General features: G+C 53.8%; 1 protein-coding gene across 7 annotated transcripts in view; it reads left to right on the plus strand.

Moving 5' to 3' along the window:
* The first annotated feature begins 1,834 nt into the window (after positions 1-1,834).
* The window catches only part of FXYD6 (FXYD domain containing ion transport regulator 6), a 32,633-nt gene continuing 16,772 nt past the window's right edge, over positions 1,835-17,695 (plus strand). For 2 of the 7 annotated variants that reach the window (XM_082411197.1, XM_082411198.1), the window contains exon 1: positions 2,022-2,161. Coding sequence is in view for 3 of the 7 variants with exons in the window: in XM_082411199.1 (XP_082267325.1) it covers positions 10,231-10,264 (34 nt within the window). In the remaining 4 variants the exon portion in view is untranslated. Of the gene's footprint in view, positions 2,162-9,025; positions 9,092-10,138; positions 10,265-16,243; positions 16,391-17,695 lie in introns of those variants that run through there. The other 5 variants (XM_082411201.1, XM_082411203.1, XM_082411199.1 and 2 more) reach the window with 4 other exon arrangements.

The raw sequence follows: 17,695 nt of genomic DNA on the forward strand, positions 1-17,695 counted from the left end.
CTTGGCCCAGGGCTCACTGCCCAGTAGCTCCTCATGCCAATAAATGTGTTGAAAGAATGAGGCAGCTGGTGACCTTTTTTACTGACGCCCACATGTTTCATAGGGGCTAGATGTGTTTATTCCTCCCCTAGAAGGGAGCCAGGACTCCCGCTAGAACAAACTTGTGTGTGACTTCACAGCTGTGTCACCCCAAAGTCCCTCAGCTGTGCCTCTGGATGCACTGGGAAGAAGCACATTTGAGGGGCAAGCCAAGGTCCTTCCGCACGTGAATGTAGCTCCTGCTGCCCCTTTGCGGCCTTTCACTGCTAAGGGGGGCATCTGAGTAATTTGGCTGAACACCTTGGAATTCTCTGGCAAGACAAGGGCTGGTACTAACAGGTGACTCGGCTTTGGAGTTCTGACCCCTGGCCTGTCTCAAACAGGCTTGCAGACCTGGGTTCGAAGTGTTCTCACCGGGAGGAACTCTAAGAGGCAACCCAGTGAGATGCTGGCCGGCAGCCCTCAAGGGCGTCTGCGAGGGACTAATCTACTTGCCCAAGGACATGGGCCTAGCGAGTGATTTTCAAAGGCACCCACGGAACTTCGGGACTGGGCCAGAGAGACGTCCACTCTGTCCAAGGTTCTGTGCTCATGGAGTCCAAACTGTCCTCTCGAGGGTTCCCCACTCTTTCTCAGTAGCCATTTATGGCTTCCACATCTGTGCGAAGCCTTCTGGAATCCATGTATATTTCCTGCTTTGGGGTTTTGAGACTGGACCATTTATTAAAATAATTCAATCTAGGGTTTGAGCTGGAAGGGGCCTCTGGATCATCTAGCCCATGTCCTTCATTTCACAAATGAGACAACTGAGGGCCAGGGCTTGGGGTGTTGAGGTAGGGCTGGGTCTCTTCCTGGCAGTACCCATCGTACTAGGGTTCGGGGTCTGTAAGGAAGTCCCTGCGGCTCCTCTCGGGCTTGGACAGTTACAGCCTCTCTCAGGAACCGGCCCCCTCTCCCCCACCCCCAATCCTGTCGATCCCCCTCCGGGCTCAGGCTGGGCAGCCTCATGGCCGGCAGCATGGCTTCCTGGCTACCAACCGAGTGGCCAGCCCTTGCTGTGTCCGTGGTTTCTGCCAGTGGCTGGCCTCGGGCCCTTGCTACAGGCCCTGCTCCGCACAGCGACTGCCGGCTTACGGAGCGCTCACTCTGAGCTCAGCTCCCGGGGGGTCAATGTTCTCACCGCCGTTTCACATGGAAGGAAACTGAGGCTCAAGAGTTCCCTTCAGTGCTGTGCTCAAGGTCACACCACAGGTGCAGTTGCGGAGCTAGGATTTAAATCTTCTCATTCAGTTTGTCGTCTCGAATTTGGACCTGAGGAGTGGACTGGGGAGGGGGCGGTACTGTGACCCGGCAGGAGCGGGACGAGGGGCCCTGATGAGGGGGATCTGGGCAGCAAATCTGTGGTTCCAGCTTGCCCCCGCCCTCAGCAGGCCCCCTGGCTCTTGCTGAAAATGACAACTCCGGCCAGAACCGGCTCGCGCGCCCACGACACAGCCATTCATGCTTTAGGTGCGCATCCCACTTAATTGTCAAGACTTCCAATTAACGTAGGTTGCTGTGTCTGGTGCTGGGTTATTTTCTCGTATTTTTCCGTCCCCCCTCCTCCCCTCCCCGAGTTTACTATTTCGGAGAGACACTAGCTCTGTCTTCGTGTTTGTCTCGCTCCCTCCCCACCCTCAGCAGAGGAAAACCGAAAAGCCACAGCTGGCGGCGGATGCGCGCCGGCGCTGGCCCGCGCCCCCGGCGGCGGTCTCCTGTTGCTTCTCGGAGCGGCCTGCGCTTTGAAAAAGAATCTCTCCCGCACCCGGGAGCAGCGGCGGCGCGCTCCGAGGAGCCGGCGGCGCGCGGCGAGCAGGAGAGGGTCTGCGCGCGGACGCCAACCGGAGGTCGGCGGACGGTGACCTCGCGGTCCCCGGAGCCCAGCCCCGGCTGAGCTCCCGCCCACCACTCCCCACCCCTGCAGGACGCGCCTCTCCAACAAGCCCCAACCCTTCCCAGCAGGGGAGGCGGGAAAAAAGCGAAAGCCTCGCCCACAGCCCTGCCCCCAGCCCCGCCGCTCCCAGGCTCCTCCGGACTCCGCGCACCCTCCTGGGATTGTCTCGGAGGGGACCGCGCCGTGCAGGTAAGGGGCTGCGGTGGTGGCAAAGTTGGGTTCTTCTTCTGGAGAGGGAGAGAGGCTGGGGTGGGGACCGATCGCGGAGCGCCGGGATGCTGCCAGGGTTGGTTTGTTTCGGTGGGTGTGAGCGGTCCTCGCCGGGCAGCTGCCGCCTGGGCCGCGGAAACCGGGTAGGGGATGGAAACCCGGAGGTGGTCGTCGGAAGAGAAGAGGAGCTGCCGAGGGGAGGCAGGCCGTGGCGGTGGGGGTGAAGGTGTTCTGGAAAGGCGCTTGCCGCCTGCCTGGAGCTTGGGGCTACGGTTTTGGGAGAAGGGGAAAGGGCTGCTCTCCGCTGTGTCCAGGGGGTTTTCCTTTGTTACTTGGAAGCTTGGACTCTTAAGTGGAGTGTGCGGAGGTGAAGACAGGGAGGGGGCCGGCTGTGTGCGTGCACACATGAGCCATACAAAATGGAACTTGCCGGCTCGGTGCTTGGGGGACAGGGAGAGCTAGGGCTGGGCAGTGGGCACTGGGAGTGGGGGCAGGTAAGGAAGGCTGATTCCAGGGCGTGGGGTTCATGAGAGCGTCTGCATCAATTTTCCTCCCCTCTTGTCTAACCAGTCCTAGCTTCTTCCAGGGGGCCCGGACCACCCCCCGCCCCCATTCCCTCCTTTCCTGGTGCCCAGCCCTCTTTCCCCAGCAGGGCTGGCCCTGGCACAGCCTTCCCCATTGTGTCTCTTGGGCTTCCGTGGATACTTGGAAGGGCCGCCTGGGGCTACTGGCGCTCGCTTCTGGGCTCTTACAAGTGGTGGTTGGTGGAGGAAGCACCCGATGGTGGGAGCAGGGATCAGCCACACTGGAGCAATGGGCCTGGCTAGGCCCCTGCTGCCCACCTCCAGGCACGGCAGGCTGTGGCTGCCGGGGCTTCTCGCCACAAATGTGGCCTCTGTCTCCACTTGCTTTGTCTTCTTGGCGTTGTGCTCTCTGGCTGGGCCCAGATTTCCAGGTTTGGAGATGGATCAGTGGGCAGCCCATGTCCTCTGTGGAAGGATCCCACTGTGAGGGCCCAGTACCCTCATATTGTGTATGTGTGGATATGTATATCTGTTTCCGCAACTTAGCCTTTTTCACGTGACCTGCCCGGTAGTTGCCATGGAAACCCCTCTTCAATTCTCAGCCTCCCTCCTTTTCCTGCCCATTCTTTACCTCCATATCGCCTCCCCTCCCCCCAACATGGTTGCCTAGATACTGGTTATCCCTGACTTCTCAGAGTAGGAGACCCTGGAGAGCTAGCTAGCTCCCAGCTCAAACTGACGTGGCCCCTACCCCATCCAGGCCCCCCAACACACAGTACACGTCACAAACACACCCCAAACATATGCACACTTGCCACACCACCTATACACTCACACACATACCTCACATCCTACTTGCCACACACACTGCATCAACACACTACACACACATATATCATACCACACGTACACCACATAACACGCCAAATACACCATACATATACCACACCACAACACACCACCCCCAGTGACACACGTACACCCTGTCATCGCACTGTGTGTGTTTTCACACATACCAGCAATAACATCCCATTGCTTCCCCAACACACACGCAGTACTTCTTCGCAATAGGTCTCTGGCTGGAAGAGAGAGGGCAGTTTCCTAGCTCTATGCCAAGGAGCATGTAGGGGAAGTCTCAAAAAGGCCAGAAGGAAACACCTCCCCAAGAACCCTGCAGAAGAAGGTGGAGAGAAATGCACTTCCAGATTCCTTCAGAGGGCAGCCCCTCTCCTAGGTGCTAGATGCAAGAGGCTGGGCATGGACCAGAATTTAAATCTCTCCGTGGCAGCTTTCTACCTGTCTTGACCCTGAGAAAGCCTGAGGCTCCTGGCCCCTCCTAGGAGTCTGGACTCTGCCGCTGAGTCTTCCTGCCTAGCAGAGGATCAGGCAGCTCTGGGACCAGCAGAAGGCTCTGAGCCTCCACAGAGGAGGGAGGAAAGGTTGTGACTGTGTTCGGAGAGCGGGGAGGGCAGGGAGAGGAGACAAAGCCTGGATGGGGGCTGGGAGGAGAGGGGAGCCAGAAAGAGAGGAGCCAGGTGAGTTTAGAAAGTGTAGGTAGGGTGATGGCGGGGAGGAGGTCCAGGCTATCCTCCCTCCCCCAGGTACACTTTCCTGCTTTCTCCTTGGCTCCGCCAGCCACATCTGTGCATCTAGGAGAGGAAGCGGATTTGCAGAGGACTCCTGGATTGCCAGGGCTTTTCTAAGACCTGTCGCTTCTCTAGGGGTCTCGTGGTAGACACCGGAGGCAAGGGTCTCCTTCCTGGCCGCCTTGTGATCTCTGGACTGACTTAGGCCCCATTTCATTCAATTATTCAAGGAATTGTTTTAAGTACTTACAATGTGTTCATTGCTAGGGTCATGAGGGTGAGAAGGAAGACACACAGTCCCTGACCTCAGAGTCCTAGATTTCTCAGAGCCGGAAGGGGAACATCCAATCAGGACATCATGTAGATGGGGAAACTGAGGCTCGGGGTCACACACCCAGCTGTGGCTGAGGCCTCTGACTCTTCAGCCAGGCTTTGTGACGCCCATACTTCCTGTGCCACATCACTTGCCTTCTTTTCTTTACTGCCAGCAATCCTCTGGGGACCAGGATCCCTTGCAAAGTGTGGGTGCCCTAGTGGGTGGGGAGCCTGCTCCATCCTATTTTCCGGGAGAATGTGGCCAGGAGTGGGGGGAAGGAGGAGCAGTTCCCTAGACCCTGGAAACTCCCCACAGCCATAGGGAAGCCAGCCCACCAGATCCCCCATAAGTCAGAGCCGAGCCCTGTTGGACCTAGCTGGCTGCCATCTGGATGGCACACTGTGCCAGGCAGCCCCCAGGACTCACTGTCTGACAAATCACCCACCAGCTTCTGCCTGAACACCCTGGAGGAAGCAAACCAGTCATGACAGGCCCAGCCCCTGGAGGCAGAGAGCCTGTAGCAGAAAGGCTATGAACCTGGAGACACAGACCCAGGCTGTAGTCCTGGCTGTGATCCAAGGGGAAGTGCTTCATCCCACAGTTATCCTTTTGGATGCAAACTGGGTTTCTGGCAAAAGTCAGAAATGGTTTAGACTGATCTCAAGCAACTGAAAGCCTCCACGATTTTAGACCTCTGTTTCCACATCCATCAGCAGAGGGGCTAGATTTCATGATTTCTAAGGCATTTCTGCCTCCTAATTTTTATAGATTGTACAGTCTTGAAAGAGATCCGTTTTCTCTCCAGGTGCCAAACTGTACTCATGATTTCATAACACAGGGTTGTAGCTGAGCTGAGCAGGAAAGGGGCTGGTCTCTGGTCGCTCCGGAGAAGACCTCCCCTTTCACCCTGTGGGCCAGGAGATGCTCAGGAAAGCTCAGACCGGGCTTTTTCCTCTCAGGCTGCAGTAGCCGGTCCCCCTGGACACCATGTCCACCTGGTCTCTTCTGCCAGGATGAAAACTAGGGCTGGATGGAGTCTTGGGAGATGTGGTCTCTGGAGAGGATGAGGTCCAGGGCCATCATTTGGTGGGTCTATGAATCCTCTGGACGGAGAGCCTTGGACCAGCTGGAGAGCATGACGGGAGGTGCCAATCAGGGTTTTCTGTCTCTAATGAGAAGCAGGGTGTCTCTGGCCAAGACAAAAGCTTGGAACCAATTTGGCAGCATCTTCTCTGCTCTGGAATGGGAAGGAGGAGGGGCCCTCTGACCTGGGAAAGTATGAAGTCAGCTTGGAGCTCACACAGGAACACACTTGTTACAAAGATGTGCGGGGGAGCTGGAGGCTGGGGAGCGGGGCTGGGGCCCTGGGAACCAGGCCGGGACCATGGGAAGGTGGCTGCTGAGCTCAGAAGATCTGATTTGAAGCCAGGGATGAGGGAGGATCTAGTTGGAATGACAGTGCCCCCCATGCAGCTGGAGGGCAAAGCCAGGCCTGGGAATGGATAAGAGGCGAGGTCTTAAATTCATACAAGCCATCCCTTGAACAAATGTTAACTGAGTCCCTCCCCCATGCCAGGCGCTGTGGGCTTCCCAGGACCCACAGAGCTGTGAGAAAGTCAGATGATGTTTTCATTCACCAGAGCCCTCCTGCTCCGGTAGATCTGTCCATTAGCCCTGTCCCTCCCTCTCTCCCCAGCTGACCTCACCCGCACCTCCCACCGGGAAGGCCCTGCCACGTCCTTCTTCAACAAGCAGGGCCCCACACTTGCTCGTGTGTGGCTCACACTGGCACACACTCTCCCCTCCTCACGCATACATAATCTCCATACCTAACACACAGGCGTAAGCTCACAGGTTCCCGAGCCCCCCCTCACCTCACCCCGGTGCAGTCTCTCACCCAGACCATTGTGACCGCCTCTTCCCGTCCACTTTCTCAGCCCCCATCCTTTTACCACTGATCTTGTGGGCCCATATGTCCGACCTCTCCATTGCCCTTTTTTTTTTTTAATTTAAAAAAAAATTTATTTGTTTTATTTATTTATTTTTGGCTGCATTGGATCTTCGTTGCGGTGTGCGGGCTTCTCACTGCGATGGCTTCTCTTGTTGCGGAGCACGGACTGTAGGCTCGCGGGCTTCAGTAGTTGTCGCTTGCGGGCTCCAGAGCGCAGGCTCAGTAGTTGTGGCACACGGGCTTAGTTGTTCCGTGGCATGTGGGATCCTCCCAGACCAGGGATCGAACCGGTGTCCCCCGCACTGGAAGGCGGACTCCCAACCACTGCGCCACCAGGGAAGGGAAGCCCTCCATTGCCTATTAATGAGGACAGGTGCCTGGCACTGGCCCTCGAGGCTCTCAGGAACTCGGCTGCAGCTACCTCTCCAGGCACCTTCTCCAGATGGTCATCCTGAGCCTTGTACTTCCTACGCTCTGCCTCCACTCAGGCCCCAACAGGAATGAGCTGTCTCACTCCAGCCTGCTGAGTAGGGGGTAGCGGCCTTTGGAGACGCACAGACTTGGGGTCTAATCTGGGTGCTGACGCTTCCTAGTTTGCTTAACTCTTCTAAGCCTCAGTTTCCTTATCTGTCAAATGGGCATGAGGATTGAGCAGGGGTATGCTATGTCAAGTGCTTCTTGGTGCCTAGCATATGGTAAACACTCAGTAGATACTAGCTGCTATAATAATAACGATAATAATAGTAATGACACATGGTTATTATTAGAATGACATTGTTGTTGTTATAGCATCCTTTGAAGCTCCTCTCCAGTGCTCATTCTTTCAAATAGCTTTTCCTAATTCCCAGTAAACAGACAAGCTTTCCTCTTCCTGGTACCCCTGAAATGCTCTGTTGATTCTTCCCTTAGAGTACACGCCTACTGAGCCTTCATTTAGCTACTTATGTCCTCGCCTGTCCCCCATACCCGCTCCTACCTCTTCAAAGGCAAGGTCTGTTTTTTGCCCCAGACAGGGCCTGGCACAGTGTCAGACGTGGAGAAAGCCCAGAGAGCATCTTTGAACTGAACATATGTGGGAAAAAGTCCTCACCCACCAGGGCATGGTGAAAGCCCACTTGTCCCTCTAAGCTCTCTCCCACTGTCACTCCTACCCAGGTGCCCACCACACATACCTGAGGGGTACATTCCTTTATGCCCATGTGTCATTTCAGTCTGCCTGTTCCTTTGGTAGACTCTGAAAACTAAGAGTCAGACCCTATCGGAGGTCTAGAGGTGTTTAAGGGCTGAAGGCAATGGAAGGAAGCTGATTCGTCACAGCGTTTTGGTGATTGGGCCTTGACGGAGACCTGGAGAGCCGGCTGGAGGAGGTGGCGGGGGGGAGGGGAGCACTGAGAAAGTTTTAAAATTCCTTTAAAATTCCACACAGATCCTCAGGTTGTTCTGGGCTTAGATTGGATTATGACTAAAGGCATAATGATGCTGAAGAATCCATTCATTCAGTCACGGGCATTTACTGAGCAGCTCCTGTGCAAAGTGTTGGAGATTCAGAGATGCGTAGAATGTGCCTCTGCTTCCAAGGAGCTCACAGTCTGATGGGGGAGACACACATGGTCGTGATGGTGGTACCTGGAGAGAGGCATGGGCCTTGGCTCTGTGGGAATTGGGGCAATGAGGCGTGTGGCAGGAGGGAGGGGACAGTGCATTTCCCAAAGCAGAGACAAACAAGGTCGGGTAAACCTCCACGCATGCGATGGGACCAGGTCGGGCAGGTTTCCAAGTATGCAGGCCCATGGGTCAGGGTGCATCCCTGTGTCATTTCTACCCTCAAGCAAGACAATGTGAGCATAGACAAAGTGCCCTGTAGGTTCAAACGCGCCGCCCAGAGCTCTGCTTTCAAAGGAGGTGGGCTGTTGAGCAGAGGCTGGAAGGGGCAGGTACTGTGGTCTGGCTGTGGGCAGGGCTACTCGGGCCTGGCCCCTGGGCCTCTGGCCGCTGCTCCGAGTTTCCGTTTCTGCAGCTGGGACTGTTCGTCTGGCCTCTCTTGAATGGGCCTTTGTCAGTAGGCTGTCCACCATCCAGACTCCCTGGAATGGGACTGAGATCCCTCGGGGGTCAGGGGCGTGGGGCCCCTGGGCTGGCAGGTGGCAGGCCTAGTTCCGCTCCCTTACTCACTCTGGACAGCTGTATCACCGGCCTGTGCCGGGATTGGCCGCACAACGCTGCCCTATGTGCCTGCCTCTGAGGGCTGTTGGGAGAAGCCCACAGGGTGATGTCTGGGATGGTGCTGCAAAGACTGTCATAGTCGGCAGTGATGGGGGAGGGAGGAAGCAAGGCCCTATGACCCTGCTGGTGGGCCAGCTTCAGGTCTCTCCAGGGAATCTTTTTAGAAACCAGGCCTGTGTTTGTGATTTGTGAATTCGGTGTGTCCGCTTCTAAGGAAAGGGTCTTATTTCTTTTTGTGGTCAGGCCTTTTCTTCCTTTGCCTCAGAAGTAATCCCACATTAAAGAAAAAGGTGCCTCCGAGTTAAAATAGTAAGTTCTCTGTACGTGATAAAGGAGTTTTGTCCCTCCCACGCCCCCTGTGCAGCCGGGCTGGATTGGGTCTGGGCTCACGGAATGGGAAGAGCTTTGAGTCATGGGGACCGGCAGGCCCAGCCTCCAGCCTCCCAGCTGTGGGGTGCCCTCCTCCCTGAAGGAAGGACGGTGGGACAGACCCAGGGATGGGGCTGTGCAAGGAGGCCCTGCCAGGCCTGAGGGCCCTGTGATGAGAGGGGCCTGGTAGGAAGGGGCCACCTTGGTGGGTGTCAGCAGCGATGATCGGGGCCAGAGGCCCGGCCCTGCTTGTGAGGAGGTCCAGCTGCCCTGGGGCAGTGCAGGGAATTCAGTAAAGTGACAGCGGCCACTGTGAGCCCCTCGGCCTATTAGAATGTCACCACCCTCTGCTCTCTCCTGAGTCCCAGGCTTTGACTTCTCTCTGCCCTTCAGCCTTTCTCTGGAATTTTATAGTTAGGCTAGTAAAGAGAATAATTTATGTTTAATGCTTATTTGATGAGCATTTAACATGCAAATCAAGGGAACACGTTGCATGTTCCTCTGAAGGCCACAGATCCATCAGCAAACTCTGGTTGGACCCAAAGCACTTGTTTTCAAAGGCAGCTTTAAAAGCCTTTGCTGGATTTTGGCTCTGGTCTGAACCACAGAAGCCCGGCCCCTATTACAGAAACATCAGACATCACCAGAGGGGCACAGGGCTCCACACCGCTTGCCAGGAAGGTGAGCAGATGTGGGGGTGATAGGGTGGGGTTGGGGAGCTGTTTTGTTTTTAAATGAATTAAAAATTTAGTAAATTATTTTTAATAGACCTTTTAAAGAAAAATTTTAGATTTACAGAAAAACAGAACAGCTAGTACAGAGAGTTCCAATATAACCCTCCTGCACAGTTTCCCCGATTACTGTCTTACATTAGTGTGGTACATTTGTTACAGTTGATGAAATAATATTGATATATTATTATTAACTAAAGACCATGCTTTATTCAGATTTCTTTAGTTTTTCCCTAATGTCCTTTTTCTATTCCAGGACCCCATCCGGATAACCACATTCCATTTAGTTGTTATGTCTCCTTAGGGTCCTCTTGGCTGTGACAGTTTCTCAGACTTGCCTTGTTTTTGATGATCTTGAGAGTTTTTGAAGAGGACCGGTCAGGTATATTGCAGGATACCCCTCAATGGGGATTTGTCTGATGGTTTTCTCGTGATTAGACTGGGCTTATGGGTTTGGTGGAGGAACATCACAAAGGTACAGTGCGATTTTTATCACATCAGATCAAGGGTACATGCCATCAGCATGATTCATCACTGTTGATGTTGACAGCGCTGGGTTTCCAGTCCCTTAATTTAGTGTCCCCACTTAAGCAGAGTTCCAGGGCCTGGTGATCAGAGCAGTGCTTTCCACTCCTCGAGACAAACATCAATCTGTCAACCAGCACTCGCTGGCTGTCTGCACCGCCCCAGGTCTTACAAGTTGTGGAGTAGCACAGAGACTTTCCAGGCAGGAGAACCTTATTAAAGAGAGCATTAAACCAGAATGTGTTGTGTGGCAAATCAGTGCTAATGACAGGTCACAAGTGTTCTTAGTCTGGAGAAAGAAGTCAGCGCATGGGCTGGAGTGGCAGTTGGACAAAGATAGCATTTTTCAACCTTGGCTACACGTTAGAATGAGTGGGGAGATTCTTAAAATTACTGATGCCTTGGTCACACCCCCAGAGTTTAGAATTTGATGGGACATAGTTGATCCCCATTATTATTATTATGAAAAAGCTCTCCATGTGATCCTGAGGTGCAGCCAGAGCTGAGAACTGGAATAAACAGGGGAGGGAAGGGCGTTCTAAGTGGAGGGAACAGAATATACAACGGCCTGGAGGTCGAAACACGCGTGGCAGGGGATGGGAGTGGACCATCTTAGCTGAAAGTAATGGGAGAAAATACTGAAAGGGTAGAAAAGGGATAGACTTAGAGGTATTTATATGCCAGAATAAAAAGTTTTGATTTTTTAAAAAATAAATAGACTATGGAAGCACCATGATACACTTGAGTTTGGGAGAGAAGTGATCAGCCTACCAACAGCCCAGGGGAGCAAGGATGAGGGTCTGAACTAGAGCGAGCAATGGAAGAGAAGATTATAGAGATAGCGCAGGAGTCAGCGTGGCTGGGACTTTGCCGCAGACACCACGTGGAGTTCGGCAGGCGGGGAGGAAACCCTGTGGACTCAGTTAAGACCGTAAGCTCCATGAGGCAGAGAATGTGTTGCTGCAGCTCCCCCAGTGATGACTAAGGTCCTGGGCAGCAGTAGGCCATCAAGAAATGTTTGTTCATTTGGTTACTGGAAGGATAATGATGCCACTCTTTCCAAAATTACACCTTGTTCCAAAATTATCCTCCTCTTCTCCACCAATTTCTCCACCTAAATGCAGGCGGATCTCAGCTCTTTGGAAAGCAATCTGATTAAATAACTCAGGCCGAGATATAAATAACTGTTAGGAATGGAAGTATTTACCTTTTAAACGAAGCATTTGGTGGAATTAAGAACTCTCTCCTTGGGAGAATGTTGTGGGTGTGGATATATTTTTGACTAGGGATGGTCTTTATTTCAATTCTACACCCTAATCTAATTCTGAACCGTACCAGAGAAGAAGGGGATCTGCAGCTTGGCAGCCTGCTCTGAAAGGCTGTCAGTTGCTGGGCTGGTAGCTCTGTTGACCTCCCCTGTGAGCCTAGCTCCAATGGACAGGATGCCCTACAGCTGGTCTGGGATGCTGTCTTGCTCCCCGCGTAAATACACTGATGTTCTGCTAGGCAGAGAGCATCAGGGTGCCCAGCAGCTGCTGTGGGGAGACTGGGGAGGGAGAGAAGAGAGCCCGTGCTGGTGCTGAAGCTCAGCTGGGAGTGACGGGAAGACCTGTGAATAGCTGGGGGCCAGCGATGGCTGAAGGATATGCCAGGCCTCCTCCCGCCTCCTGAGGGGCTCCAGGGTCCCAGCCTTCACATCAGTCGTAGTGGACAGAACAGAGTTGAGCAGGAAACTGTGAAAGGGAAAAAAATGACATAATACATGCCAAAGTTAAATAAAACTATTTAATTTTATTTGGGTTATTCTCTCACCCTGGTTTTTCTCCCCTGGCCTGGGTAAGAACACTCCCGTCCAATGAGCCCTGCTTGGTCTTGAGTCAAGGTCAGCATTTTGACTTCCCTTAGTCCCCATGCATTGCCACATTTGCCAGGGAGGCAGCAAGGAAGAGTGGGAAGAGGCTAGCATGTGGCATCCACAGAATTAGGAGCCGATGCCAGCTGTGCCATTGTTAGCTGCGGGGCCTTGGACGAGGTAACATAACTCGGAGCCTCACCTTCTCTAATCTGTAAAATGGCAGTGATATCCAACATCGCCCGTAGTTGTGATGTTCCTTTGAGCTAATGCTTGTGAAGTTGCCTGGTGAGTCGGGTGTCTTGCAGATGTTTGGTGTTATCAACATCACCACCATCACCATCATCATCCCCTTCAGCCACCATGGGCAGGCAGCAGGAGCAGGGTGGGGTAGAGTGTACTAAACACCATCGGTCCCCCTTTGTCTTAACGACAGCCACAGGTACACTCGAGGGTCTGGGGCTGTAGGACAAGAGTCTCTGTCCTGATATATCTTGCCTCAACCTCCCTTAAATCCAAGAGGCAAGAGGACCAGGGTGCACAGTATCCCAGTCTAGCAGAAGTCTGCTCGGCCCTGCCCAGCAGGCTGCTTGGACAGCAGAGACCCTGTGTCTTCCACTGGACAGCTGTCCTGCAGCCAGGGAGGGGGGTGAGATGTCTTCTCCCAGGAGCCGCAGCTGTCCGTTGACTCTCCTCCCCACGCCCTGCCCAGGGGCATTTTCCTTTGTCTGCTCTTTGGAGCACCGGTGTGACTGGGGCAGGCAGGGTATGGTGGAGGCACAGGGGCAGCCAAGGATGGAGGCCCAGCTGGGGCCTCATGGGGAGGGCGTCAGTGTGGAGCCTTGCTCAATGTTTCTCCAAAGCAGATTCCTTTTCTCAGCAGTCTCCACCTCTCCTTGCTTTGCCACCGTGTCCATCTTCTTGCTCAGTTTCTGCTGGGAGCTCCTCCCCTTGGCCAGCCTCCGTTCTGTCCTGCAGACTCTTCCTTTCTCTTCCCTTTGCCTGCCTGTCTCGCACTTCTCTTTGGGCCCCTCCCCGTTCAGCTTCTCCTCCTCTGGGGTTTCTTTCCTCTTCTCTCTCAGGTCCTCTCTGTCTTGCTTCCGTGTCTCTTGGTAGGGGCTCGCCCACTTTGGGCCACGAGGATGTGGCCCCGTCCCTGACTGTCCCAGGCAGATCTGAGCTCCCCACGCCATTTGTTGGTGGCCCTGGGTGATGCAGCCTGTTTTTCTGGAGGCCGGAGAGGGCAGTGGCTCTGGGGAGCCTTTTGCATCTGTAGAGCCCTGCTCTGCCTGCTTCCTCTGCGGGCTGAGGCCTGTCCCCCGCCTGTGTTGGGAAGGGAAAGGGGGCAACTGGGGCCTTTCCCCAGCTGTGTTCTCTGTATCTCTTCCCCGTTTCCCAAGAGAAGCTAGATAATAAAGGTGGAAGCTGAGGAAAGAGTTGGGGGAATGATGATAGTATCAACAATTGATACTTACAAAGCAGTTGCTATTTACCAGGCAGAGTGTTGGGCTCTGACACAGTATCTCTTCATTGCAAATGACCCAAACAACACTGCATCTGCTTGGGGGCAAGGCAGGGATTACCGGTTCATAGAGCCAGCCTGTGGGATGGGCAGAGCAGCGCTGGGCTGGGGACAGATGAGCTGGAGCACACCCAGCCAGGACCCTGTCCCCATCTCTTCTCCCTGCTTCTCTCCCACGGGCTCTTCACCTGTGCGCTGCTGCCTGACTCCCCCCGCCAGATCCCCCCACCCCCAGATTTCACAGCTTGGCTGCTTTGACCCTTCTTCCCTTGCTTCCGGAAGATGTGACAGCCCCTGGGGGAATACCAAAGTCTCAAACCCATTCCTTTTAGCAACAAGGGAGGGGCTGCGATTGGCAGCCCCCAGTAGACCTATAGCGCTGGAGTGGGGGTGGAGCTGTCTCCCCTCCAGAGGGGAAGGTGTGGGCAAATAACTGCCCGTGCACAGAGGCTAGTTCATCTAATCCTCACAGCTCCTGAGATGCCTGTTATTATTCCTGTTTTACAGTTTCAGAAGCAAAGGCTCTGAGAGGTAGAGTGACTTGTTCAAGGCCCCAATGCCACCGGGTGGCAGAGAGGCAGGATGGTGGAGTGGTTCAAAGCGAGGACTCGGTTTGCAGGGCAGAAATAGAGGCACAGATGTAGAGAACAAACGTATGGACACCAAGGGGGGAAAGTGGCGGGGTGGTGGTGGTGGTGGGATGAACTGGGAGATTGGGATTGACATATATACACTAATATGTATAACATAGATAACTAATAAGAACCTGCTGTATAAAAAAATAAATAAAATTAAATTAAAAAATTTAAAAAAAAAGCAAGGACTCAGGAGCAAAGGCTTTAGACAACGTGCTTAACATTTCTGGCCTCAGTCTCTCCATCTGTATAATGGGAATGATCATAATCAGAGCCATTTCCTAGAACTACTGTAAGGATTGAATGAGTTAGTACATGTAAACCACTTAGAACAGTACTTGGCATGCCATGAATGCCTAATAAATATTAGGTATTGTTATCACAGAGCTTCACAGTTTACAAAGAACCTTCACATATATTATCTCACTTGACCTTTATAATAGCCTTGGAAAGTAGGCAGGGGAGTTGGCTGATCCCCCACTGCCCCCGACACCATGCTCTCACCTCTGACCTAATAAATCTCATAATCTGTTACAAAAAAAAATCACCCTCTCCAGTGAACAGCTCTCTATCCAACAAGGGAATAGAAATTCTCTCTTGGGGGTGAGCTGGCAGGCACTGTCTATGCTGCTGTCTCTTTCTCTCGTGAGTATGTATGAAGCCAACAATGTTAGAGGGCTTGCTTGGTAGATGTTCACCCAGAGGCAGGAGCCCCCTCTTTGCAGAGTTCGTTTGATTCTCTCAGGAGGCTGAGCCTTGCAGCCTAAGCCCACTGGACTGGGCAGGAGTAAGGAGCAGGGTGGCAGTTGCTTGGGAGGTAAAGCCCTCTGGGAGCAGCAGTGCAGGTGGCCCATCATGGCCCTTTGCCCCTGAGTGGGTGTGAGCCCTCCCCTGGGATGTGGGGCTGGGCGGGCTGGAATCCAGGACTCACAGCAGGAAGATTACCCTTCCTACCCCCAGCAGGGAGGCAGACTGAGCTGGGCAGAAGCCTGGGATCCAGCTCTTACTCACCAGGGGACTGCTCTTTCTCTGCCTCAGTTTGTTTCCCTTTAAAATGGGTTTGATGGTAACACATGTTTCATAGGCTACTTTTAAAGATTAAATGAGAATGAATATTTAAAGTAGTAAGAATAGCACCTGACCTGTATGCTGTTTATCGTGATTATTATTATCATTTCTTATATCCAATCCAGGCCCCAAGCTAGGCTTCAAAAATGGGCTTCCCATCCCAGAGTTTTCATTTCCTCTCATTTCCTTCTATAGTGTCCATAGAATGATTCCAGTGCCGCCGGCAGAGCTCTGTCCCCACCCCCAAACTCCCACCAGCACCTTGTTTATTCCCACTGCCAAGCTCATTGCTGGTCGACTCACCTAAAAGACTCACCCGTCTTGGCTCCACCTTCCCTTTTACACTGCGGTCCAGGCTGCTGCCCCCAGAAGTATGCAGTGTGAGTGGGGCTGGGCTTGTGTAGCCGCAGGAGCTCCAGCCCTGAACATCCCTGAGGTTCATGTCCTCCAGCCATTGGCTCCAGGGTCCTGCTTCATGCAGATGGACCTGGGGTCTCAGGCACACTGGCCTGGGGGACAACATTGCACGGGGGCTTTTACAGGCCAGTAGGCTGCAGCTGTTTCTTGCAGCTATTATGAGGAAAGGGAATTTTGAGCCTTCCAGAAGGAGCCAAGATGGAGAAGAATCACCTTGCATTTTACAAAAACAGATGATGAAACTTGGTCATGGCTTTGGGTCACTGTTTGCTTCGAGGTCAGAGGGTGTAGGGCACACAGTGGGGGTTTGAGGCCATGGTGCGGTCCCTACCTCTGTTGCAGGCCACTGGTCACATGGGTCACGAGGTGAGGGGCAAATACTTGCCATCCTGAAAGCAGCCTGGTGCAGAGAAGGTGGAGAGGAGTGCTGGGCTCAGCCAGGAAGGACCCCGAAAAGCCCTCTGGAGCGCTTCCAGATGGAGCAGTCAAGTAGGTGATGACTGTCCTTTTGTTCTTTGCTTTCTTTTTCTCCTGTACATAAAACCCCAGGAGAACTTTGAACCAAAGCATCTAAGTTGGGAAGCAAAAGGTGCTGAGCCGTTTAGAGAGGAAAAGGGCAGCTGCGTGTGAGTGGAGGCGATGGTTTGCTTGAGTGCCGAGGACGCCTGGCTGCCCCAGCAGGGATGGGGAGCAGGGGGCTGAAGGGGTGCCAGAGGAGATCAAGGGGAACATTCCATCCTGTCCAGCCTGGAGGCATCAGGACACTGATGTTCTCATAAGAGCACAGCGCGTCCCAAAGCCAGCCCGGGGGGTGGGCCTCATCTGTTTGTGCTGACCGCTCCCCCAAGCCTCATTCCTGAGCACGTGTGATCAGGACCGAGAGTGCCATTCACGGTGGGCACGCACGGCCCTTTCATAGAATCCGAGGCTAAAGAGGTCTGAAAGGGCTGCCGGAGCCAGGCCCCTGTCTCCAAAAAGGTCTGAACACAAATAGATCACACTCCCTGCCCTCTATTTTCCTCCCAAACAGTAAGACTTACTAATGTCTTAGGAATATAAAGAATATATACCTCTTTGCCCATAAATCAGACCAGTTTGTCTGTGATAATTTTTGGTCCTGGGCCTTTTCTGTTTTCAGTCCCTAGCCTGGTCTTAGACCATTCAGATCCAAGCTACAGTGATACCTACCTGCACCAAACTCACCCACACAGCACAGCCAGGATAATCAGAAAGGACTATTCTGACCATCTCTTTGCCCCCTGTTGAGAGAGTGAGGCGTTGGGCTCCAAGCCTTCTGAAGGCCCTTTCTGGATGTGGTTCCATTACTCGCCTTCCCTGAAGCCAGCACTGCCCCCCGACATCTGACCAACCAAAGGTGGTCTTTTATTTTTGGTTTTGTTTTTGGCCGTGCCACGCGGCATGCAGGATCTTAGTTCCCCGACCAGGAATCGAATCTGTGCCCCCTGCAGTGGAAGCGTGGAGTCCTAACCACTGGCCTGCCAGGGAATTCTCCAAAGATGGTCATGGAGAGCCCAGGAGCCTGGAAGTGCTTCTCTTCTCCCCGCCTCACTGCCCTCGTCACCCGCATTCCTACAGGTGCCTTGTCTTCTTTCCTGGCTCCGGCTGGGCTGCCCGAGGACTCTCAGGCATTGCCCAGCCTTCCCTGCTGCCCTCACTGTGCTCCTCTCCTCCAGCCCTGGCCTGCCCACTGCCCAGTCCCAGCAGACCAGAGCAGTAGGCAGGGGCTGGAGGCATGGGTTCTGGGGCCGGCTCTGCCCCTGACTAGCTGGATGA

The sequence above is a fragment of the Balaenoptera physalus genome, assembly GCF_965194825.1.
Source record: "Balaenoptera physalus genome assembly, chromosome: 10".
Lineage (NCBI taxonomy): Eukaryota > Metazoa > Chordata > Mammalia > Artiodactyla > Balaenopteridae > Balaenoptera > Balaenoptera physalus.